Below are 25,186 nucleotides of genomic sequence, written 5' to 3'. Positions count from 1 at the left end.
AATAGCTTCTGTTCTCAAACTTCAGAATTGGATAAAAACATATGCATCTCTTAAAGAAGATTCAAATAAACCCATCTGTGATAAAACAAAGCAATGATGCGAAAACATATAAGGCTGCCAATCAACAAAGTTGTCTTATAACTATAGATAACAAAGAATAGCTCATATCAGTCTACCTTGTAGCAAGACTACCGTACCGTAGCCTAAAATCTCTGAGGTTTTCTTCCAAAGTTTAAAAGTCAAAAGATACCGGATAGCTTGTAACAAACAAATCTCCCTGTGGTCGTGTGCGTGTACTGAGCGTGGCATGTTGGCAGCGACCAACGGCGTGCGACTACCTCGTGCCGATGTCGCCGCAGGACAACCCGCCGACCAACACTAGGTAACGCCTTTTTATATCTGAGGGTGCTGGCAGGAAACCAGATACAAACTTTCTCAAAAACGCTACCCATAAAAATGATATGATGATCGAATCAGATCTACATCCACTAAGTAAATCATCCATGTATAGATTTTTTTATAAATGTGAATAAGTGATATTAAGATGGTAATTTTTCGGGTTTTGATTATTTATTTTATATATGTCGTATTAGTGGCATTTTTTTACATATATTTGTATAATATTGCCTGTCGTAAACATGGAGCATAGTGAATTTTAATTACTATGTGTATTTGATGAAACGTTCAAGCAGAGTCAGGAATGGTGAATTTGTATTTTACAATTAAATGAGTTAAATATGTTACAAGCCAGTGCATGATTGCAGCAGCTGCTATGCTTTGTGGGTTCAATTCCTACAAAGTACTGTATGGCCTACAGATGTATTATTATATTTCTGAATGTTTGGGCATGTAAGATGTATGTTTGTCGTCGCACCCGCAGCGAAGAGCTTTCAGTGGGAAAAGCTTTATTTATATACCTGCCAGTATCCTCAAGTACTAATTACGAGCTACTTCTAAAATCTAACTTATATGTGGCACCTCCTTTCACAGTTCGATGTTGTATAGTAACATACTTTACAACTCTCAGATTACTGCGTGTCAACATTTTATCAAAAATATAATGTACAACAGCAGAAACTTTAACCAGTTGAATAAAGTCAAAGTAAAAATGTCTTAGTTGAATGCAGAGTACTAGAATTGGCATAGTATTTTTTGAGAAAATGTTGACATAAAGCAAGCAGTAACAGAATATCACACTGCAGTAGCAAGACTGAGCAGTGAGAGCATGTGTTAGACGCTGAACTTTCCTTACCAGCAGATATATCTAATTTAAACAGTGATCTTATAAAACAATCAAATAATACGCTACCTTTAAACAAATGCGAGCAGAATTATTGGTGTTTTAATGATTATTTTTATGTTCTGCCAGTTGCTTCGAAGGCTAATGATAATTTTACGTTCTTATGTATAAAATAATTTACAGATAAGCATTTTTTTTTTTCTCTTAAAGAAATGATCGCCAATATAACTTGGTAATTTAAGATCACAACATGTGTATCAATTATTTGTTCGATCTCAATCGAAGCAACTGAGCATTCAATCACAATTTTACATAGCTTCATTGCACCTTCAATGTTCAACCTAAACCCTCGTGCAGTCTATATCAACGAGACCACATTGTTGTAGCCCAACGGAACCGCTGGTCCCTCATAGCAAATCGCAAACGGTGGCGCAGGAACAACCAGAAACGGAGGATTCACAATATCCACCTCTTCTGAAAGGTATTTGTTCTTATTATCTTTATAGCGACTTCTGAAACTATCGAAAAGTCAACTAAGGTGGTACAGGTAACTTTTTGTTCGTAATTCAGGAACGAAAACCCGTGATGAACCTATAACCTGAATGTTACCTTACCTTGGTCTGCGAAACCTTTATTTTCATTTAAATCTCGAATGACAATCCCCAATTTTAAAAGCATCGTGTATATAAGTTTGAATCTAAGGAGGTTTTAAGTTCAGGTTGGTTTAATGATTTTTTGTGGTAGCATCACAAGAATATGGCAACATTCCAATGGCGTCCCGGAGCGGCGCAAACGCAACAAAACGAGATGCCTCCGCTATCTCCGTCGCCGAGACAAGGACCACAACAAAGTTTCTGCCGTCTAACTCTACAGATAGGTACGTTGTCTTTGCTTTACTATATAATTAAGTAATTAATTTTAGGTACCTAAGTATAACCTTATTACAGTACTCTACAGTTATTCAAGATAATTCATTCGTTTCACATCCTTTTGCGGAGAAACAAAGCTCTTAACATTTTCTTCCATTCTCTTTATTGTGATTTCAAGCCTGCAAGCCTGCAAGTTTTCAAGCTAGACCATTAATTCTGACAGCTAAACCTGTACTTATCTCTCATCTTTTCACTCGACAGACTGCTAAGTTCAGTAGAAGGTCCGTCACTGGACGAGATAACACCGGAGGACGAGAAGCCGGTCATCTGGGAGACTTCCTTCACGGAGCAGCCTCGCATCGTCACGCCGCGCCAGAGCATCGATAATGGACCTGCCGTTAGTATACCTTCGTTTAATGTTGAAATCTTTCAGAAATTCTTGACTTGATTCCATGGAAATAAAAATTTTAAGTTAAAATTTAGAAGTTTCAAGTTTCATATATCGTGAATTCGAGACAATGCAGTCATTTTAGATGTTACTGGTGAAACCAGTGGAGTCTGCTATATAAAAATAACTCTATATAACTTTTAACATCAGTAACAGTTTCAAATTCATATCTATTTCGGTTACAGGTCGAAAAATTAATAAGCATAACCCCAACCTCACCCAAACCACCAGAAAACGCTCTAACGAAAGCCATAGAAGCAAATGTGATAGACAAAACTAATCACAAGAACGCGTTGATGCCCGAACGAAAAACTGCACCCATTGCGTCACCCGACCCTCCCCGCATCAACGCTTGGGCTAACAAAGAACCGCCGAAATACATTCCCAAACCAAAACCTCTATGCTTAGACGCAGCCCAACTAGAGCAAAACCTGAACGCGTTGAAAAAAAATAGCGGATCCGTTAACTTGACAACAATGAACATTTTGCCGCCATATATTAACGTTGTCACTCCGAACAAACTGTCGGAATCAAAGACTATACAAATAGACCCTAAGAAGGCGGTGATCGACGATTTGCCTAAAGAGGTTGAGCCGAAAGAGGAAAAAGGGAAGTTGAAGCAGTCAAACTCAGCGGCGAGCCTGCTCAACGGGCCGATGACGGACGTGCCGTACGCCGACAGCGACAACGCGTCATCCTCGTCCAACAGTAACCCCAGCAACAAGTTCGACGACAGGAACATCGTCAACAAACAGGGTAACGGCGAATTTGTCGGCGACTCCGAAATTAGTTGCTAGATCGTCCAGTGATAGTGGTTGTGTTGAACTGTGCCACCCAGACACGCAGTGAAATGTTACATATTACTAGTTGTAAATATTTTTAATAATAATAACACTTTGTGATGGACATATTGAATAAAATATTTATTTTGAAATTTTTGTATTTTTATCGTAACGTGTACAAAATGTTTTAGTTCGGTTTAATTACTGATAGACGTTCAGTTACAAGATGGCTTCCTCGTTGCTTATAGTCATAGTTTATTGTTGCTCAATTAGCTCAATGTTTTGCGAAAAATAAAAATATTACCTAGATGGAATAAAAAGTCAGTTAGTTTTTCTACTTAGATATTTTTATCGGAAAAATCAGTTGTGTAATTTTAAATTGTAAATAAACTGGGCTTCGTAGCATATTTATTTTTTATACAATTTGTATATCGAATTATTTCCGCCAACTTTAAATATGACTTATTCAGATACACATTTAGTCTCAAACGTTGGAACAAATGTTTGTGAATTAGACCCAATTTTATACAGAGTTTTAAACATATTTACACCAGGCGATTTGCTTCAATAATTGAGAGTGAATGTGTTCTGAACAAATGTGTTAACCCTAAACATATTTTGAAAAACAAACGCACAGGCGAAATTATATTGCTTCTATTAATTATATCTAAAACCTAAATTAAGGCCACGGAAACGAATTACACGGATCTGTCTCTTTTGTTAAACTTTCAGGACCTTTCGTAGATTTTTAACAAAAAAATAAAAACTAAATTCACTGTCATACTGTTTTTCTTTTACTTGACAAACGTGACTTTATTTATGAAGAAAAAGATACGAAAGGCCCCTTTCTCATTCCTAGAATAATTAGACAACGTAGTCGCTTAAAATGTTTGTAAATAATATAAAAATGTAGGTATCTGTGTACATCCGCCCTTTAAATTAAAAATACGAAATATACCTATAAAGTTTCACGTAGATATATCGTAACAACAAATAAAAAATACTGTATTTTGTTTGTATAAACTTTATGTGATGTTGGATAAGATATTCAGGAGATTTCATTTAGTGTTGTTAGACTTGCCATAATATATAAATATACACTTAGAGGATATAAAAAAATAGATTTATTATATATATCTATATATATATATATGAAATTAAAAATGTGAAGGTTCACATGAATGCTTTAATTATTGTAAGATAGTTTAAGAAACACGTTTTGTTCACTCATAGTAGTGCCATTTTTTTCAGTTACTGCCTAGTCAATGTGCATTTAGTTACGTTTTAGGCATGAAATTACAGGGTATCATGGTAATTTTTCTTTCTTTTTCCGTTAAAAAATAAACCATAAAAGTTTTCCTTCGACATTTTCTAAAATATCTACTTAAATGTTTTCTCTTGTGCCAATTTCTTGAATTGTTTTGTGTGGAAACGAATTTGTATAGAGCTCGATAATTTATAGCTTAGTTTAGTTCTGATGTTATTATCTGATCTGTTAACTGTTGTGACATTTTTGCCCCATTTGTCACATTGCAGTCAAATGGTAGGTATGCCCTACGTACGTGTGTACTAAGCCAAGCTATAAATATCTGAATTAAAGCTATGCTAATTATTCACATTAGATGTTCAGATTTTTTATAGAAAACATTGATTTCAGGTAGAACACTCGACATAATTTGAACTATACCAGTGTAATAAATATATTTATAAAATAGTTTTAATTATATTTAATATTGTAAAAAGGATGTACAGATACAGATGTTGTTTTTTCGTTTTGTATTTTTCTGCGATGTATAATTAATTGTATTACGAAAAAAACTCGAAATGTGATCGACGTTTTCCCGCTTCTTACAAAACGTGTTTTTCCGGAAAACTGACGCTTAACCACGTTTTGTAAAAAGAGGTTTGAATTAAGCTATATTTTAGCATATTTTCATTTGTCATTTTAGCATTAGTATATAAAACCCTGTAATAATTTAAATAACAATTCAGAATTACGAAAAAGTCAATCGTAGTCGCAATAAAACGACTTTAAAATGTAAGACACAAAGATATTTGTTGACGAATAACGTTTTACTGTCACTTTTAACTTTGCTCAATTTAGAATTTACTTTTGAACTAGTAATGGATCTTTTTAAACCTTTTTTTAATAAAAAAAAATATGTAATGTGGTTGTGAAGTAAGTATAGTTACGGGTGAAATGTTGAAAGAGACGACAAGAGTTCCTTTTTATTGAAAAAAAAAACGAGTGACTTTGAAATGTTATTCCTCATGAGTTTTAGTTATAAACTTAAGTGTTGTGTACTGGTGTAAAAACAACGAAAAACTTATTGTTTAACAAAAACAGGCGTTTTTATTTAATTTACAAAAAGCGTTATTTATGTTTTCTTATCCCTCTTGTATTAGATAATGTAATGCTAAAATAATTAGTAATGAAACTTTATATATATTATATGGTATATAAAATACGAAATGAATATGTAAAGTTTATAAAATAACAATAAAACAAAAAAGTGTAATTGATATTCAAAGATAAAATCATTATTAATAAATGTACTATACCTTGTTTAATTTATTTTACCTTCCCTTATCGCTAAATCACTACAAAGTGCAGGTTATTCGTCATCTCGCCACACTAGACTCACCACGAATGTGTCCGGTTGGTGAAACTGTACATTTATCATTTCCTTAACTGGTCACGTCAAGATTCTCATTCATCGTGTTCAGTTATTGAAACTTAAATTATATCACTTTTATGTTTTCGCCAACTGGATTCATTTTAGCATTTTGCCCGAATTCAAGAGATAAAAATACAGTCGAGCACATTAATTTTCTGTGTCACAAAATTCATCGGCCACTGAACGTCTTTTAGTCGTACTTTGAATTTCTCTGCTGCTTACTAAAAGTACAAGGAAATCGTCAGAGCATTGAGAGATCCTCAAAACCTAGATTTCGCATAGGTGCCCGTTTTTCTTGTAAAAGAGTTTAACATATAGAAACTTTAAGGGATCGATCAAGGACCAGTCACGCGTTCAAGCGGTCAGTTTTTTGCGTTCTTTGTGTCATATTACGTTACATAGATATACTCACACTCGGTCAAGTAGAAGTAGTAGTAGTAGAGCTCGAACGCAGAATGTTCGACCAAGTGAGCGCTCTCTGTCTGATAGATCGCTAAGAGTCGACAGTATAATGGCAGGTTTGAATAAAACAAAAGCCATTTAATTTTAAACGTTCTTTTTATTTGTTTCCTATTTAAATAATATTTTTACAAAACTCTAAACATCAATTATGTTTACAAATATTCCGCTTGCAGCGATTATGGTACAGTTTGCGTTTTTTCGAAATAAAGCCAGGCTCAAGTTACTACTAGTATTATAGTTAATCACTACTCAAAATTGAGATAAAATATTCACAATCCCACCACAAAAAAACATCGGTGTCATCAGTTCTTTATAGAACCTTTTTGTTAATGTGGCAACATTGTAAATAAATCTTACAATTTATTTTTGAAACAATTAGCAGACTTTTTGGGTTATGATTTAGATTTGCAGGCTCTTTACTTCAAAATGTTAAGCCATTAAAGTAATTAAAATAAATACAAAAATAAGTACTTTTTACTGCAATTTATAAACGTAGTGGAATAATTGGGAATTTTATTGTTCCTGCTATTAGTTAAAAAAACATTGATTTGAAAATCGGAATAAAATTTTGAAGTAAAGAGTTATTATTCCTATTTATAAAGTTACATAAAATATCGCGTAAGCGTCAGTAGGTGCAGTCTATAGCCTGGCAGAAATAACTAAAATACGCACAATTCTTAGGTTTTATTTCTCTCGTAATTTCCACAGCGTCTATGAAAAATTCGCAAAAAATACAGTGCTCAACTATTCTGCTATGCTGTGAAAAAAAAAACACACAAAAATAACAATTTCTTCTGAAATATCGAGTACCTATATAACCAATAATACATGTGAATACTCAAAAAATACAAAAAAAAAAATAAAAGAAACAATTTGTTCGTATTTTAAGAAAGTTTTAATTGTGATGTGGTATTGCACTATACAAAAAAAAACTAAAACTAAAAAGGTTAAATATTTCTAAAATACATCGATGTATCAATGATATGAGCAATATAAAAGGATATTTCATAATAATAATATGATAAAGTTAGCGGAAATCTACATTCATCTAAATTGGACATTACAGACAAAAAATCTCATACACTTTTAGTGGTAAACAATAATAGCCAATCCTAAAGATATTGTAGGCATTATTAATTAAATCACATTTAATTATTATTTAATATGCTTCCTTAATTAAACCTTAATGTTACGAGAAAAAAATATTTTACAAAAAAAAAAGATATCGAGTAGTTCGGTATAAAAAAATATAACTTAAATGAACAGCGATGCGTTTAAAGCGATTTTAAAGAATTTCGTTTTGTGCTGAATAACTTAAAAAAATATATTAATTAAAGGATTGCATCGCTCCCAAACTATGTTTATTTTCTGAATAATCGTCAGGTAATTAAAAATCATGAATGTAATTTCATAAATCACGCTTTTAAAATTGTCACGGTTCTGTATTCGAAGGAAAAATTACGATAATTTGTATTTTTTTATTTAATTTTACAGTTTTAAAATCCGTATTATTTATTTGACAAGTAAACAAATAAATAACTAATCTATTTAACTTAATCAACTTGAAGCATCAAAATTGAATACATAAGTTAATTTGATCGAACCACTTATTGCATTGAAACTTATAAATCAACTATAAGTCTATCGTTTTCTTTCTATTTTATATTTTTTTCATTTCATTTATTCTAATTATTTTAATCACCGCCCAAATACAGAAACGCCTGACAAATGTTACAATATCATTTCTTAACATTTATAATCGACAAGAAAAGCTTTATACAAAACAAAAAAAAACTTAATGTACTTCTTGCTTCGAAAACAAACTAGAGTTCTAACATTTTCAAAAAACGATATTGTAACAAATTCATAAATAATAATACAGAGACTTGTTCGAAGCTACATTACCGCGCTATTACACTGACTAAAACAATTTAGGATCCAGCATTATTATGCAAAACCGTCACACTATTGGTCTTATCCAAAATTCGTGTCGATGACAATACAAAACGTATTCTATTACCGACAACAAACTCTAATATAACACTAACACTTAGTATGAACACTTCGCTGTACCCTTTATTTGTAGAAATACAAAAACCATTAAAAATAACAACAAAAATAAGAGATCATTTTGACAATATCATTCTTAAATCATTAACGATACAATTTTATAAGTAACGCCTGGATTAACGCTGACTAAATTAATCACCCCTAATGTTTTAGACACTAATGGCCTTACTACAAAAACTTTAACCCCTGTTTTACTCTTGTCTAATAAAATTTTGGCTGCAAAATGAACCGTATGTCAACGTCATAATTTGACATTTTTTTAGACAAGGCATAAACTGACGTTTAAAAGTTTTTGTGGTAAGACGGAAAGATTTTTTAAGACGCTGACAACAGCCAAAACAAAATACGTAAGAACGTTTTGTTTACAAGGTTTTCGAAAATATGTTCAAGATTAATATTTGTTTTTTTCACCGTCAATAACTGATTGGACAAAAATATTGAGTGTTGTCAGCCTTTTAAATACATTTCAGAGGTATTTAGGGAACGTTAACATCTGGCTCTAATGATTTTTGTATTATTACAAACACTACAAAGACTAGTCTATCCAAACGCGGTTATCACAAGTCGAAGTCGACGGTGTCGTTAGAAATCGTTGTCGCTAGAGGCGTCGTAGGCCTCGCAGATCTGGTCGGGCGGCGGGGGGCGAAGCCCCGGGTACGCCGACACCGGACCGTGGAACGATTGCGAACGGAGCACGCTACTGGGGAGATAAATTTGTTGTTACAATTTGGCTGGGTCACTGTTATACTTTTTTAGGCGGTCCCTAGACTTACAACCACATTGTGCAATATTACAAGAAAAATACCCTTGTTCTTGTTACAGCCTTTTTATCGCCCACTGCTGGGCACAGGCCTCCTCTCACACGGAGAAGGATTGAGCATTCATCCCCAGAAAAATACCCATTGAGCAAATATTTTTTGTAGCTAAAAATCATTGTGCAATATTCAATATCAACTTTATACTGTCTATGTTGCACAGTAATATTACGCAATTGAATTGATCGTCTAGGGAGCACCGAACAGGCATGTTTTTTTTTTTGTGTTAGGAATGTGCAAGCTTGCTTGTTAGTACAGCCAAAGGGTTTCTGTCTAAGTTGGGGTCTAGAAAAATTCTTATTTTTAACCGACTTCCCAAAAAGGAGGAGGTTCTCAATTCGGCCGGTATGTTTTTTTTTTTCTATGTATGTACATCGATTTCTTCGAGGTTTATAGACCGATTTACGTGATTCTTTTTTTGTTCGACGAGGAATAGCTGCCAGATGGTCCCATAGTCATCAGGTCAGGATCTGATGATGGAAACCCTGAGAAATCGAGGGCAACCTTTGAAAGTTGTAGGCAAACATAGGGTAAAAACTTGACACTCAGGTGTATGTCTGAAAGCACTATTCAACAGTGAAGGTTTGGAGCTGACCTGATGATGGAGACCAGAGAGGGTCTAGGGAACTCGACAACTGAATATGTAAACTACCTCGTGTTTGGGCTTATGTTATTTGTATTGACGAGACCTTTGCAACTGTGAAGGTTTGGAGCTGACCTGATGATGGAAACCAGAGAAGGTCGAGGGAACTCGACAAATCAATATGTAAAATAACTCGTATTTGGGCTTATATTCTTTGTATTGATGAGAACTTTCCACTTATTTGGATAGTGACAACTATTAGTATCACTGAAAAGCTGTAAATAAAAAACTTTTTTACAAAAAAAAACTTTTTGGCAAAATCAACTAAGTAACATCCATTAGACACCGACTTCTAGGCCGATGCACCTAAAATTAGTTTTTTTTTTTGTGTTTTTGGAAGTCGGTTTAATTTTTTTGTAAAAAAGTTTTTGTTTTTGTCAATTGTACTTGTTTTTTTTTGTGTAATCTTAGGTACATAATGTGGACTTTCCGTGACAAACTAACAGAACAATAATCATAATAACACGAAAAAAGTGTAATAATTTTTCTATGGACTTCTTCATAAATTCATTCTTCTTCATTTTATGTGGTAGGAATGTGTAATTGTGCATGAGTGACTTATAGAAGTTTTATAATGTACATATTATTTCTCTGCACTACCAATAAACTTTTCTATCAAGATAAAATTAATAATTGTCTATGTAAAAAAAACACTGGCTTAAAATCAAAATCAGCAAAGATTCATCTGTGCATTGGACATACTGTTTACAGGGTTAGTTTCAAACACTTAAACAAGACAGGAAAATTATTAAAATCTAAAAAGAAGGTACCAAAGTGTTAGTAACCTAGAACCACAGGTATAAGCATTACAAAATGTTGCCAATTAAAATATTGTAAGTATTATCTGCATCAAATAAAACCTATAGCTAACCAGCCAGTAGAAATTATAGAATCCATAGTTTTTTTTTTTACTAATCCATAGTGAAGCATTACAAAAGCAGACATCTTGATTTCTCAAACAAAATACATAGATATAATAGTAAAAAAATCTCAAAAAATTAAAACAGAAATCGTTTATAACATCAAAAGTTAATACGAATAGAAAAACCAAGAATTTTGCAGCACAGGTAGTGTAAAGCTCGTAAAGCTTAGGGACACGAAAAAAGTATCGATGCTTTGTGGTATCGAGTACATTCCAGTTCGATACCGATACTTTTGTACTCGATACTTTGCATTCGATACTTTTACTCAATAAGTACTTTTTCCCAGGTATCGTATCGAATGAAGAATTTAATTTAACTGCGCTTTCTAGCTCACTCGTTGAAAACTTTTTAAGACATTCGTCTTAAAAAAAGAAACTACATTTGATTTCTGGAGCCACCATAAGAAGTTGGCACACACTAAAAAACAAAATAATAAAGCAAGTTCTTCATCTTCATCACAGCCTGAAATTTAAGGATGAATTAAGCTACTACTTATCGGCACAGGTTTCGCCACTTTCAGTAGATCCCTTAAAACAATGGGAAGATATGAAAGTAGTATTCCCAAAATTATATAAATTGGCACGAGAATGAATATATATATCAATCCCTGCGACGTCAGTACCTTCAGAACGATTATTTTCTGAAGCACGAAGTACCATCACAAAAATTCGAAACCAAAAGGCTCAACAAACTTCTATTTTTAAGTGACTACGGAGGAGGAATGGGATCTTTAATCTACTACGCGGGTGAAACTGTGGGACACTGCTAGTTTTTAGCATACCTCAAATAACTTAATATTGTTTCCTTTTGCTACATTTTCGATTTGTTTCATTCATTCCATTTTCCATTTTTCTATTATTCTATTAAAGGACAATGCTCATGAAGTATGAGAAAAAAACCCAGGCCCGGCGCAAAAGAAATGTAACTCAAAATATAGGTAAAAATAAGTAATTAAATATTACATAGGGGGCATCATCGAAATCAGTGGCTATATGTGTGAAATTGCTATTCGAATGTTAACATTTGCGGTACATTGCTACTCGAGATTTTAGAGGTAACATAATGTATTAGTAAAAGGAACAGCAAACAGATACAGAGTGTACATAATGACATGTTTATGGCAACTTCTCCACTATTCTACCTACTTTTACTAAAACACAGGATGATGAACTAAAACACGATATGAATGTACTTTTCATTTTAATAATAATGCTTAAAAGTCATCGATTCTTTATTTCTAACACGACATGATCCAAAAATGTTGCGGGATGCGCGAACTGTTCCTCATGTCTAGCCCACCCTAAGTAATGTAAAACGCTCATGACGCGATGACGTGGGCGCTGCAGCCCAATGTTCTCCACCCATGAATACAGGAGCGGTGATATCCTGATATGCCATTCCTGCCATTTTCCCTCGTATAAAGAATTTAGATGTAAAAGAACACTGCTAAAGTGAAGTTAACCCGGTTTGGACAAGGCTTGCGTCGCATCCCAAAGTCCCGAGCTGTACTTCGGTATTGATTTATCTTTTTGGAGAGGCTTATTACTTGCCATATTACTTGTTTGTTGTTTCAGATAGCACTTTAATTAAACTATAAGCCCCAGCTGCTCATGTTACCCCTTTAAAAATCAAATAGCAATTTCACACATATAGCCATTGATTTCGATGATGCCTCCTATGCAGTGTTTCATTACTTATTATTACCTATAATTTGAGTTACCATTTGTTTTTTATGTCCTGCTGAACTGAAGTAAAACTGACATTATTTACTGACTGATATTGACCTAGCAAATTTTGATCTAAAAAGTACTCGATACCTTGAAGTATCGATACTTTTGTTTCGATACTTTAATGAGTACGATACTTTGTTATCGATTCTACTAATGAGTACGGTATCGATACTTTTGCTTCGATACCGTGTCCCTAGTAAAGCTAATTGAAATAAATACACCCAAGTGCCAATAAGTTTTGACAGCTGTCATTAAACCCGCGGCGCCACAGCTGTCAGTTTGACATTTGACTAACCTTACACGTCAAGATGGCGGCCAGCGTGTCACTTACACGGAATTGCATGCATTTTGAGATTTGTCACGCTCTAGAATTTACAATAAATTAGCTTTTAATCTTATTGTACTTAATATTATTTTACGATACATAAATGTTAAACTAAATGAAACGTTAAAGAAAATATTTACAAATGAAAGAAAAACTTAAAAATATATTATTTCGGTAGATAAAAAAATGCGAACCAAAAAATATTTTATAAACTTATGGATAGGCCCTAAATCATTCCCTTCTTGGTTATAATTTATACAACCCCAAAACTAGTTACTTGAAAACTGTTAATAGCAATTAAATAATTATCCATTTTTTAAAACATTAGTCAACATCTACCCCATGAAATTCCCATTTTACGTCCACACCATAAACAATATATTAAGGCCCAAGTTTTCCGCCAAAATAAACGTCACTTTTCTTAAAAAAAAAACTATTCACTATGACTTTTCACGTTCGATTTTCAAAATAGACAGTTTTTTTAAGTTAAACTGACGTTATTTTGTCGGTAATCTTGGGTATAAGAAGAGTAGTAAACCGATTAGTCGATTAGTTTAGTAAGTAGTACTCACCTAGCGGTTTTTGACGGCGTTTTAGTCGACTTCCCGAGTGCAGCCGCCTTTCTCGGGTCGTACGAAGCCCTTCGTTTCCACTTCTCTAATTCTTGTTTCTTTTGTTCTGGAATTTGTTTAGATAATTTGTAAGTATACTAATCAAATGCAAAGCTTTTTAGTTCTAAATAGATATCAACTTGATAGTTGATAGTTGATTGCTGTAATTCTAGAAGATGTAAATAAAAACCCATCTGTATCAAGTCAAACCACATTTCTATCAATATTTATGCAAGCTTTTGAACCAAATAGTGCCACAAAGGCACACAGATAGGTCGGCCAATGTCTACTCTTCTGATCACGCAGTAGGTAGTAATAAAAATATGACCACAATCACAGTTAAGTTCACATTTCAAATAGGCTTCGGCCTATACATTCTCTTGTGCAAAGTTAGACACTAAATTGCGCCAATTCCAATGTTTTCAATAATTTTCTTTACATTTTATAGCCGGTTTACACTTTCGCGCGAGTGGCGAGGCGAGCTGCGTGGCGAGGCGCGAGGCGAGAGTGTAAACGCTTCCTCGCGCCTCGCCTCGCCACTCGCGGCGCTCGCCTCGGAGGCGGTTTCACGAGTCAAAGGGATGCGAGCATTGCAAACCGAACGCACGAGAGTGTAAACAGGCACTCGCTACCTCGCAAGCTGCGAGATGACGTACGAGGCGAGGCGCGAGGTGAGGTGCGAGGCGAAAGCGTAAACTCGGTATTAAACATATATATTCCTATAACAGCAGATTGGAATAATATTTTAACCAGCATCATCAATTTTGATCATCATCATCTCCCAAGACTTTTCCCAATGACTATGTTGGGGTCGGCTTTCAGATCAAATCCTGTAACTGTAACAAGATAGCCCGCAACTTTTCTAAGTTTGTATGTACTTTCTAAGCATATCTTGGACACAGGTTAGAAAAAAATTCAAAAAACCTAAAATTTTGACATTTGACCTCGAATAACTTTTGACGCACACATGGGATCTATGGGGACTTTTAATATTTTATTTATAATGATAAACCCAAGCTCTCCATCAAAATTCAGCTTTCCGGGATTTTTTATAATTCGACCACTACTTTTATGTCTATTTTGACTAACGGCCAGTTTCTTCATCAAAAGTAAAAGCCAAAGTAATGTCATAAAGTAGAAGTAACGCTCAAATTCGTTTTTTCAAGGCTAAAGTAACAGCAAAACTAATAGAAAAACTAAATTTGACCGTTACTTCTATTATTGGCTTTTACTTTTGATGAAGAAACTGACTGTATGACGGGCTAAGAATCACGTACCCATTTCATAATGCTGTGCACTGCCCCGACTGACGGGTTTATCCGGCAGGACCCCGACGTAGGTCTTGCTGGGGTCGCGGCGCAGGAACTTGTTGGACGCCTCGCTCTTGTACTTGGAGATGTCCAGGTAGCGCGGCTGCACCGCCTTGCGCTGGCTGATGGAAGTCGTCGACGATGACATCGAGTAGTCACCGCTGTACCTGGAATTATAGAGAATAATGATAAAATGTGGGTAATAAATCTGTAAATTTTGAAATGGGAGTGCGCGGGTTATATATATCTGCTGAATTCACTTAGTTTAGTGGAAGTAAATAACCACTCAATGAACTAGGGGCAGACTAAGGAAGTGCTTGCGAGAAAATCTGGACACTTTCCACGACAGTTGGCCACAGTTTGCTTTCGTTTGACAGGGTAGACTGGAAGAAGGTGGCTTTTGCATTGGGACATCATAGGCTATTTAAAAGAACTTCTAATCATACCCCCCATGACGTACTTCTGAGCCGTTTTGGGTTGGGAAAGGTTGGTTTTTTATTGGTCAAAAGTTGAGCATTGCCATTTAACGCGGCTGTTGCAGTTACTTACATACCATCTTCGACTCATTCGCAATAGATTAACTTAGATAGTCAACTATATATGTTATACTAGCTTCCGCCCGCGGCTTCGCCCGCTTGGTGTCTTGATAAAAAGTAGCCTATGTGTTAATTCAGGGTATCACCTATCTACATACCCAATCAAATCGGTCCAGCCGTTTTTGCGTGAAAGAATAACAAACATACATCCATACATTCTCACAAACTTTCACATTTATAATATAAGTAGGAAGTAGGATTAAAAAAAAAAATGTGGAGGTTGACACAATATTAGATTCCGCAATCACTTACCTCTGCTTAGCCTGCGCGGGTGTAGTTCTCTTCCCTTGCGCATGTCGCATGACGACGGGAGCACTCTCAGTGCCACTCTCCCCCTCCGTATCACTAGTACCAGTCGTAAGAGAATTCTTCTCATGACTAAATATCGAAGAGTTACGAGGACTACTGCCATTCGTCGTAGAATTCGTATCACTATCAAGTATGAAGGTTTTACGTTTATCCGCTATGGCGTCCTCTCTTGTCTTTGTTAAAAAGTCTATATTCTCTTTGGTTGGCGTTATGTCATCGATGATAAATGTTTTTCTTTTTTCCGCTTCGCGAGCGTCGCGGCGTTTCTTTTCGGCGTGGGAAGATTGGTTTATCTGAAAAATTGGATGGAGAATAGTAAAAAAAAGGAACAAACATAGAAACTTTTACCTTTTTTTTGGGGAAACCGACTGATTTCCATGTTTAAAATGTTTACCTATTTAACACTCAACTGTGTAACAATAAGATTACCCAATTTAGACCTGTTTTAAAAAGATTGTCAATTGCCATCAGCAAGTTACAGATTATAAACTACACTACGTGAAATTAGTATTGGACAAATAACAACAATTCAGATGCCAGCGTGTTTCTTGCCTACCCACTAAGTTCACTATATATACCTTTATAAATCCCCCAAAAACTTATACATAAAACAAATAATGGAAACAAACCTGGAAATTAGTGACGTAATCCCTAGAAAACACCACATCATTGGTCATGGCCTGCCTCCTAAGATTGCTATAGTCTTTAGGCCTGAGATCCAGTATGTCGGAATGCGTGGACGTGATCATGGGGTCTACCGGCAATGTGACGAGGAGCTGGTCATCTTCTGTCTCCTCGGAGGAGTAGTCCAGGGTCTCGAGATCAGCTATGTTCGTGGTGTGGAACGATTGGGAGCGGTGGACGGGTGAAGAGTGGCTGGAATGAGAATGGAAAAAAAGTTAAGATCTATATTTGAAAAATAACACAATGTCTGTATGCTGCGCAAATACACAGGGGTTTCAATTTCATAACAGTTAATTACTAACTATGTTTTAACCCTATGTTTTTGTTTATGTAAACCTCAAGTTAAAAATTGAAATAATTTGATAGAACACCGTGACTTTCTATCTAGCAAATTGGACTGGCCTATTGAATATCCCAGAAGCCCAATCATAAGAAAAAACAACAAAATCGTATATTATCCAAAAAAAAAAAAAACAAACTACACAATTCAAAAATGTTGGTGACCAATGGGACAACTGTTTCTTCGGTACCAATAGTTTAAAGGCTACATTGACTACAACAAATGGACTAAAAGTAATTAATCCAACAATATTAACTAAATAACCGAAACTTTTAACTGAATCTCCTTACCTAGGCGAACTAAGATCATCCTTATTACAATCCTGTCGCTTAGCTAACTGCTTTCTTCTCTTATCTTCTTGTGCTGCCTTCATGGGGTCGTAGGACGCTCGCTTCTTCCAGTTGGAGAACTCGATCTCCTTGGACGCTAGGGCTGATGAAGAACGGTGTTGACTTGGCTTTTTTTGACCTGGAAATGACCAAGGGAGAGGTTTAGAACCTAGTTTACTGAGAGCTAACGTCATTTTTATTAAAACTATTGTTGACTTTAAAAATTCATAGTTAACTGTTGTTTTTAAGATACGGACGTTTATGTTGTTAGTGAAGATGGACCTCAGTAGTTAAACAGAGTCATTTTATGAAGCTGTTGCAATGTGTGTATACCTAATGTACCAACAGTTTACCGCTGGGGCCACTTCGAGTCCGGAGGAAACAAAAAGAGTAAATCCTTTCTCGTGTTCTAAACTATCTCTGTATCAAAGTTTATTTCATTCCGTTCAGCAGTTTTGCTAAGGAAACTAGTCTGCAGTTACTTTCACAATTACAATATTAAGTAAGGATAACATATTATAGTTTCTCCCGGGATGCGGGTGAACCCGAGGGAAACAGCTAGTGTTGAATGTCATTGTCGACTGAATTTCAGAAAATATATATTCAGCTTTTCTGTAACAGAAATACCCAGACGACAGAGCGCGCCGGTATTGAATTTAGTATTCATATTTTAAAATTCAAATATCAAACGGTTGGAAATCAAATTAAACACTTTTATATGTGAAATTCTTTAACTATTTCGTTTTAACAGATAATGCGATATAGTAATTGATTACGTATGTAATTCAATATCGTTCTAGTCGCTTAATGGATTTAGTTAAGTCGTGTGTGATGGGTAATTGTCTGTTTTGGTTTCTATACATTGACCGTTTAATGATATGATGCGGGCTGGGCAGGAAGAGATGTTATGGTGTTACTAGGGAAGAATTCTTTAAAAGAAAGATTATTTATAGTGGTACTTTCACTACATTTTAAATCATAAATTACTATCATTAGTTATTTCGTTGTCATTCCTACATGATGTGCAAAAATATGTCATCAAATTCAAGTCATAATTCAAAAACGATCTGTCAAAATCAACGCGTAATTTGGCGCCAAATTACATTCCAATCCATGATGGCCGCCGGCGTGTTGCAACCATGACGAATCACTAACTTCTGACTAATAAACTCAATTCAAGGATAACTCGATTCTTTATTAGTAACGGTATGTGCGTTAAATAGAAATTATCTATTGTTATAATCTTACTTGAGAAATTGGTCAATGAACGTTTTGTAACCTTTGGGTTTCGTTTCCTTTATCTGTTGTCTAAAGGGCAAAGGTAATTGTTATTGTGCCTTATTGTTGAGGTTCTTACCAAAGAGTATTTGCCAGGATGTTACGCCAATAAACAAAAACTATTATATGCAAATGTTTATGCTAAATATTGAGTTTGAAATTATTTTTTCTACCGATACTGATCAAATCCTGTTCTTATCTAAAATAGCGATCTTTTATGTACCTGATGCAATGTTACTTGTTCAGTTATGTCATTTAAATACTACACAATAGAGCCTTGCCCATCATAAGTTTACGACAGACTGGCTGATAACACCGCAAAGAACTAGGAATTTGTTATTCAGTACGGTAGCAACTTTCAAATCGAATCTTGCTTAATCCATGACCGTCATTGAGTAGCGCAGCCTACTTACAAACAATGAATGTAGCACTAACCTTTATCTAGATGTTTAGGCTGCACTTCCCGCGTCGAAGACCTAGATTTGGTCAGCCTGTTTATCGTGGTCTGTCTCGGCTCGGCTGATCGCCGGCTCTGGTGATTGGTTGGCTTCACTCTCTCCTCCCTCACGATTGGCTGCTCAGAAACCCTTGGACTCAAACGCTCCTTATTCGTCACTCTAACGGAATTCCTGACCAATCCCGGACCGAATTTCCGATGCATTTCAGGAGTATTTGGACATCTTCTTGGCGAGTTAGCAGGCGCTATAGATTTCAAATCTGGAGAATCGATTCTCCCTCTATTCATAATCTGCCTCTTATACCTACAATCTTGCGATTTATCGTAAGACCCGTTATCAGATTCATCCGAATAATCCTTATACTCTTCAGAATGACCACTCGATCTTCTCGAAGTGATTCTAGGATCGATATAATTGTTGTTCTTATTGACAGTGTTGAAGGAACTCGATCTTTTAATCGATGACCCGAAACCGATGTTATTCGATTTATATTTGAGTCCATCGCTTAGTACTCTCTGGTGGCTTTTCTTGTCTCCTTGGCAACGAGTTTGTTCGATACGGGGGTACTTGGATTCTAAGGCGTTGTTTTTCAGGACAGTCTTGAGGCAAACAGTGGGGTTAGCGTTGCTAACATCATTGGCTTGGCTTTCGAAAGCCCTGTTCCGCGTGTGCGTTTTTCTATGAGGTGATAAGATCGCGTCTACGTCATAAGGAGGTCTGTTCGACAGTGTTTTGTCATCAGAACTGTTGCTTAGTAAACCTCTATCTGAGGACGGACTATTCATGTTCATATCATGCCTCCTATCTGTATCTAAGGACCGTGATGCGGAGTTTAGCAGAATTTTCGTGCTATCGGGGACTTTAGTGGACCCTGTGATGACGTAGTGGCCGGGACTTCTTAGAGGACTGCTGTCGTTTGAGTGGTCTTTCCTTCTTAGACGGTAGTTGAGTGAATTGGACCTACTGAGCTGTGAGATCGGGAGACGAGAGATGGCGGTCTTCTCGCTGATGAGACTAGAGGTGAGTGCTGAAGGAATGCTGCTGAAATTGTTTGTTCTGGAAGACTGGAGCTTCGCTTGTAAGTTTGTGATGGCGTTTTGAGTTTTTTGGAGGTACGCTTCTGTATCTTGCGTGGGGATTAGGTCCTGGAACAAAGAAAGACACAAATAAGTTTTTGTTATTGACATTTTGATGCGTAGTTTAGCATTTTCGTAATTTTATTCTTGATAGTTCTTGACGTTTTACAAACTATGATGTAAGTAACTGTATACCTTAAATTACAAAGCATTCGTTGGTAATTACGCTAAAGATAAACCAACACACTTTTATATTTAAATATGTATAAGGAAAAATATTTTAATAGATATGTTATATCACTTGTGTAAGTAAAACATTCTTGTATAATGAAGTGAAGAATTTGCTCGACTTAATTTGTATGTAGTTATTTGAAAGTTTTTTATGTAATTTCCGTCTGAAGCTCTGAAATTTTTAAATGATCAGTTCCGCTCAGGATATATCATAAATGTTGCATTAGCCTTGCATAGTCCTGTATTGATAATGATATTGAAATTTGAATAGAGTCGCTAGCTAATATGTATGTTTGTTATATATTTTTTTATTTATTAGCTTTTTGCCCGCGTCTCATGGGGACTATTTCACCAGTTTGAAAATTAAAAAATAATATACAGCCTTCCTAAGTAAATTAAATACCGTCGGAATTTTGTAAATCAAGTGATTTCCGAGATAAGTGCGTTCAACCAAACTCTTCAGCATTACCTTTCAGCTTTATCTATTTTACAATATTATAAGAGACTTTTAACTTCATAATACAATTTTTTGATCGTATAATGAACTTAAAAATCATAGGGTCTCACTTTTGGGACATTTAATGACTTCCTACAGCAATTTAAACCGAACTCATTTGATAATTAAGTACCTAATCTAATCCGTTTCTTTGTTTTACTATGGTTTTACTAAATCCAATAAAAACTAGTTTGAGAATAGAACTGTCATTGCCAAGGTAACTACGGTTAGAAGACAACGCTATGGTAAACTTTCGCTTTGAAAGTCATTAGGTACTTAATTAGTTAAATGTTTTATGCAGGTGGTCTTTAGTTTATGCTGGAAATTCTGTTAATCAGAGAAAATCATGATCGCATATCGCGATATCACACATCTGCTTAGCCATTTCCCAACTATGTTGTAGTCGGCTTCCAGACTGATCGGCTGCAGCTGAGTACTAATGTTTTACAAGGAGCGACTGCCTATCTGACCTTCTCAACCCAGGTACTCAGGCAACCCAAAAGCCCTAGGTAAGACTGGTTGACAGACTTACTAGCGTCTGTCTACCCGTAACGACTGTTTGTTCAAATGACAGCAAATAATACAATTAAACCTTTTTTTTAACGACGTCAAAAATCATCAAATGACCCCTCCCGCTGTGGGTTAGCAGCGGTGAGGGAGTGTCAGACTCTTACTGACTAAAAACCGTCGTGCTCCGTCATAGGCCTTTTATGTACCAGGGTAGCGGTAACGCTTTCGAACAATCCCGCAGTATATACAATTAAACATGATATTACAATAAAACAGACGTACTTATAATAAAAAGAAAGAGTGTCACAATAAAACCACAAAATGTCGTATATTTTCCGCGTGTTTTACTAAGAACTCCTTGTCAGATGTTAATAAACTATTATGGTTAAACTGCAGTGAGATATGACAGGCTAAACAATAGCCTTTGAATTACTATCAGTCTAAACACCTATTGTTACTGCAAACGGTTAGATAAAGCGGACAAAGATTAAAATAATAGTGCAGATGGCCGTTTTTTCTGATGGCGAATCGAGGTCGAGATTTTTGCCTAATTTAATGTTGGTGTTTGACTTTGGTAAACAAGAAATTGAGATTTATTTACAAGCAATGAAAGTATCTAGAATGTAATTTTATCGTAATTCAATATGACAAAAATAGATATCAATGATAAAATGTCATAAAAATTAGTAGTCATTGTAGAAATTAACCAGTTAAATGCGTATTTATTTGAATGCAATTCGGTTAACAGGTCAAGTTTCAATTTATCTGTAAAACAAACAGAAGTTTTGGTGAAACCAAGATTAGATAGTAACAAAATTGTGTCAGCGACTTGCAAAGATATTTGTAAGAAATAAAAACGGCGTGCTATGCTTAACCTCTCATATTTATATTTTAATTCTTGCTAGTTGTACAAAATTGTTTCAGGCCCGAAAGGATCGCCACAAAAAGGCTTTTTGTTAGCATATACTCTTTTGCCTCTTAGTTCTGGTCAATTTTATCGTATATCTCATAAAATAAATAACTCTAACATCTTACAAGAAATCCTGCGACAGTACAGTTTTCAGGATTACGCTGCAGTCTGCATTGCGATAGTTACATAACGCGCGCAAAATAAAACACGTTTTGGCGCGAATCACGACCTACTTATTAATGTGTTATTTTTGTGAGGCAGGTCAGGTCGGGACTGTTTCCGAACGACTCTAGTTAGAAAAGGAATTTTTAACAAATTTTTTTTAGCTTTTAGTGAGATGAAAGTGTTAGAGAGGATATAGAGTTTGTAGTGCAAGAGTGGGTGTGAATGTTCCTAATTAAAAACTATAGCAATAAAATTACTGAAAAAAAAAACAAATCAACATTAAAATACCAATACCAAAGAAATTATTTTAGCTGAATTTCTGTCAATTGAATGAGTTCATCAATAAATAAGTACTTTGTGTCGCGCAACCAGGTAAAAACGAATAGACAGGTCCCACAGTATTCACTCTTAATAATTATGTTTTACTAACACAATATTTTATATATAACAGCTAACGAGCGGAAAATATTAAGAAAAACAATAATAATATAGGTCAGATTTATCAGAAGTTGCATACCTTCATGAAATCATTCACTTAATGCACTAAAGCGCGCTAATTAAAACGGATGTTTCCCTGTTTTAATTAGTGGGACTTCTAATAACACATATTTATGGAATTTTACTTAAATATTACAATATCTGTTCATTGCAACTATAGCAAAATATAATGAAAAACAGTTTATCTATTTTACCGTGAAAGCGTTATAGACGAATAACATCGGGGTTTATAACATTTTCATTTTACGAATTAATTTTGTGTCGCTTCTGTCAAAATAAAATAATATTCTAATCTATGAATTGATTTGCTAGTGCGCGTCACGAGAGCATGATAAGAAATGATTCCATTAAAATTGTATAGTTACGAAACACGTATTATGTATTCTACAGCATCATAATGTTATGTATATTAGAATAAAATGCTACTGTACTACTTATTTTGATAAAATACGTAGATAAATAGATGTAGGTACCTTTGTAAGCTCTTTGATTATCTCGTTAACTAATCTTTTATAGATCAAAACCATCTTTTATGAGTATATTACCGACAGTTTCTCAAACTCTTTTGTTATATGAACAAAACTTTCATATAAAACTTTGAATTAGAAAATTAGCATGTAAGTTTATACTAATATTATAAAGAGGAAAACTTTGTTTGTTTGGTTGTAATGGATAAACTCAAAAACTACTAGATCGTTTTTGAATATTCTTTCACCATTAGAAAGTTATATTATCTGCGAGTAACATAGGCTATATTTTATCCCGGTGCTGGCAGTAACTCCCACGGGACGCGGGTGAAACCGCGGGAAAACGGCTAGTATGCTTTATGATTATGAGCATAGATAACAACGAAGGCTTATAAAAAGTTTACTACTTATTCGTTTTTATTTGTTTACTTATCCCTAATAAGTAAGACTAGTATCAAATTATAATCCAAACCAACAAAGTTCAAATAATCCATATCATCAATACCAAGCATCTAACAAATAAAATGAAAACTTATATTTTAAAAAGTGAAAGTTCGTTACGTGTTGGAATGCGTGTCTAAACGGACCTCATTCGTTCTGATGTGTTGTGAAATTAAAAAAAACTGAACTATACCATAAACAAGCGTTATGAGTATGAGATAATCTTTTTATGTTGAAAGTAACATTAGTAAACATTATCATCAGACTTTTTAGGGTCCCACTGCAGGGCACAGGCCTCTTCTCATCCCCAGCGGGGCCCAGCGAGGCCAAGGCCTGCCGGGGCTGCGGGATTGTTCGAAAGAGTTACCGCGGTCCTGGTACATAAAAGGCCTACGGGCTACGACGGAACACGACGGTTTTTAGTCAGTAAGAGTCTGACACTCCCTCGCCTGCCAACCCACAGCGGGAGGGGTCATTTGATGATTTTTGACGTCATTAAAATAAGGCCTCTGCTCATACAGAGAAAGAATTCAATGAGCGTTAATCACCATGCTTGCTCGATGTAGATTGGCGATTGAGGTTTTGTAGCGATGTTTAACTTCATCGTTAGTCATTGACGTAAATATGTACCTACACACCAAAATTATGGATCTCATGGATATTGAAATAGTCGGTAGTAAACAAAACTTGAACATCTCAATGACCATCACAAGAATTTAAATTACTTAAAACTTCTCAAATGCAAATTACCTAATCGTTAATCTATTTTGGGAACAAATATAATGACCACCATAAAATGCTTTGATACCCTTAGTTTTGCAACCAGAAAAATCTACTGAACACCAGAAAAATAAAGTCTAAACATGTAATAGTACCAGCTATTTTAGTCACGACTTCACTTTAAATTGTATTCGACCACCAAATTTAGTAAATGATCACCAACTCTTGACGACCAAATTAATGTATTATTTTTGCCTAAATAAGTCACTGTGATTGCCATAAAATGTAGGCTTATTTTCAAATAAAGTATTATGATGCCATATTAAGTTATGTGTCCGGCTTGCAATGCATGCGTGAGTGTCAGTATGACGAGTGACAGGGGAAAATGGAAGAAAATGACATATTGCGCCGACCCCAAGTAAAATTGGGAACAGGGCAGGAGAAAGAAGAAGAAGAATGTGTTTCTCAATACACTCCCTCGAAAACACACTCTTATCGCACTGTTTAGAGGCATGCAATAGACAATTTTCCACCCTAGTGCAGGAAAAGGGTCCCCATAATGTTATTACATTTATTGTATCAGGCCGAACTTATTTTTTTGGAGTCAGTTTACTTAAACAGGATAGCAAGATGTAAAAACTTTGATTATCATTTTATATTAAAACGCTGGTATAATTTTGATGATCATTCACTACTTTTGGTGATCATTTACTACTTTTGGGATAACAATGATTTATTTGGACTCATTTTGCTTAAATAGGATAGCAGAATG

The 25,186-nt window shown here is 35.1% G+C and overlaps 2 protein-coding genes across 7 annotated transcripts in view; one reads left to right on the top strand and one right to left on the bottom strand.

The window, feature by feature from the left end:
* The window catches only part of LOC124642932 (ALK tyrosine kinase receptor), a 29,074-nt gene extending 25,583 nt beyond the window's left edge, over positions 1 to 3,491 (top strand). For 2 of the 3 annotated variants that reach the window (XM_047181702.1, XM_047181701.1), the window contains exons 25-29: positions 318 to 382; positions 1,627 to 1,721; positions 1,985 to 2,117; positions 2,371 to 2,506; positions 2,743 to 3,491. In XM_047181702.1, the coding sequence (XP_047037658.1) occupies positions 318 to 382; positions 1,627 to 1,721; positions 1,985 to 2,117; positions 2,371 to 2,506; positions 2,743 to 3,354 (1,041 nt within the window). In that variant the 3' untranslated portion in view covers positions 3,355 to 3,491. Of the gene's footprint in view, positions 1 to 317; positions 383 to 1,626; positions 1,722 to 1,984; positions 2,118 to 2,370; positions 2,507 to 2,742 lie in introns of those variants that run through there. The other variant, XR_006985834.1, reaches the window with a different exon arrangement.
* Positions 3,492 to 6,556: 3,065 nt separating this feature from the next.
* Positions 6,557 to 25,186, bottom strand: part of LOC124642939 — a 65,064-nt gene continuing 46,434 nt past the window's right edge. The window contains exons 3-11 of one of the 4 annotated variants that reach the window (XM_047181732.1): positions 18,878 to 20,045; positions 17,126 to 17,303; positions 16,441 to 16,687; positions 15,755 to 16,104; positions 14,874 to 15,073; positions 13,558 to 13,663; positions 12,956 to 13,025; positions 8,856 to 9,249; positions 6,557 to 8,706 (exon numbers count right to left, since the gene is read on the bottom strand). In XM_047181732.1, coding sequence (XP_047037688.1) covers positions 13,019 to 13,025; positions 13,558 to 13,663; positions 14,874 to 15,073; positions 15,755 to 16,104; positions 16,441 to 16,687; positions 17,126 to 17,303; positions 18,878 to 20,045 — 2,256 coding nt within the window. In that variant the 3' untranslated portion in view covers positions 6,557 to 8,706; positions 8,856 to 9,249; positions 12,956 to 13,018. Of the gene's footprint in view, positions 8,707 to 8,855; positions 9,250 to 12,955; positions 13,026 to 13,557; positions 13,664 to 14,873; positions 15,074 to 15,754; positions 16,105 to 16,440; positions 16,688 to 17,125; positions 17,304 to 18,877; positions 20,046 to 25,186 lie in introns of those variants that run through there. The other 3 variants (XM_047181730.1, XM_047181731.1, XM_047181733.1) reach the window with 3 other exon arrangements.

Source organism: Helicoverpa zea, chromosome 26 (assembly GCF_022581195.2).
Source record: "Helicoverpa zea isolate HzStark_Cry1AcR chromosome 26, ilHelZeax1.1, whole genome shotgun sequence".
Taxonomy (NCBI): Eukaryota; Metazoa; Arthropoda; class Insecta; order Lepidoptera; family Noctuidae; genus Helicoverpa; species Helicoverpa zea.
This window is presented reverse-complemented; position numbering and strand designations above follow the sequence as displayed.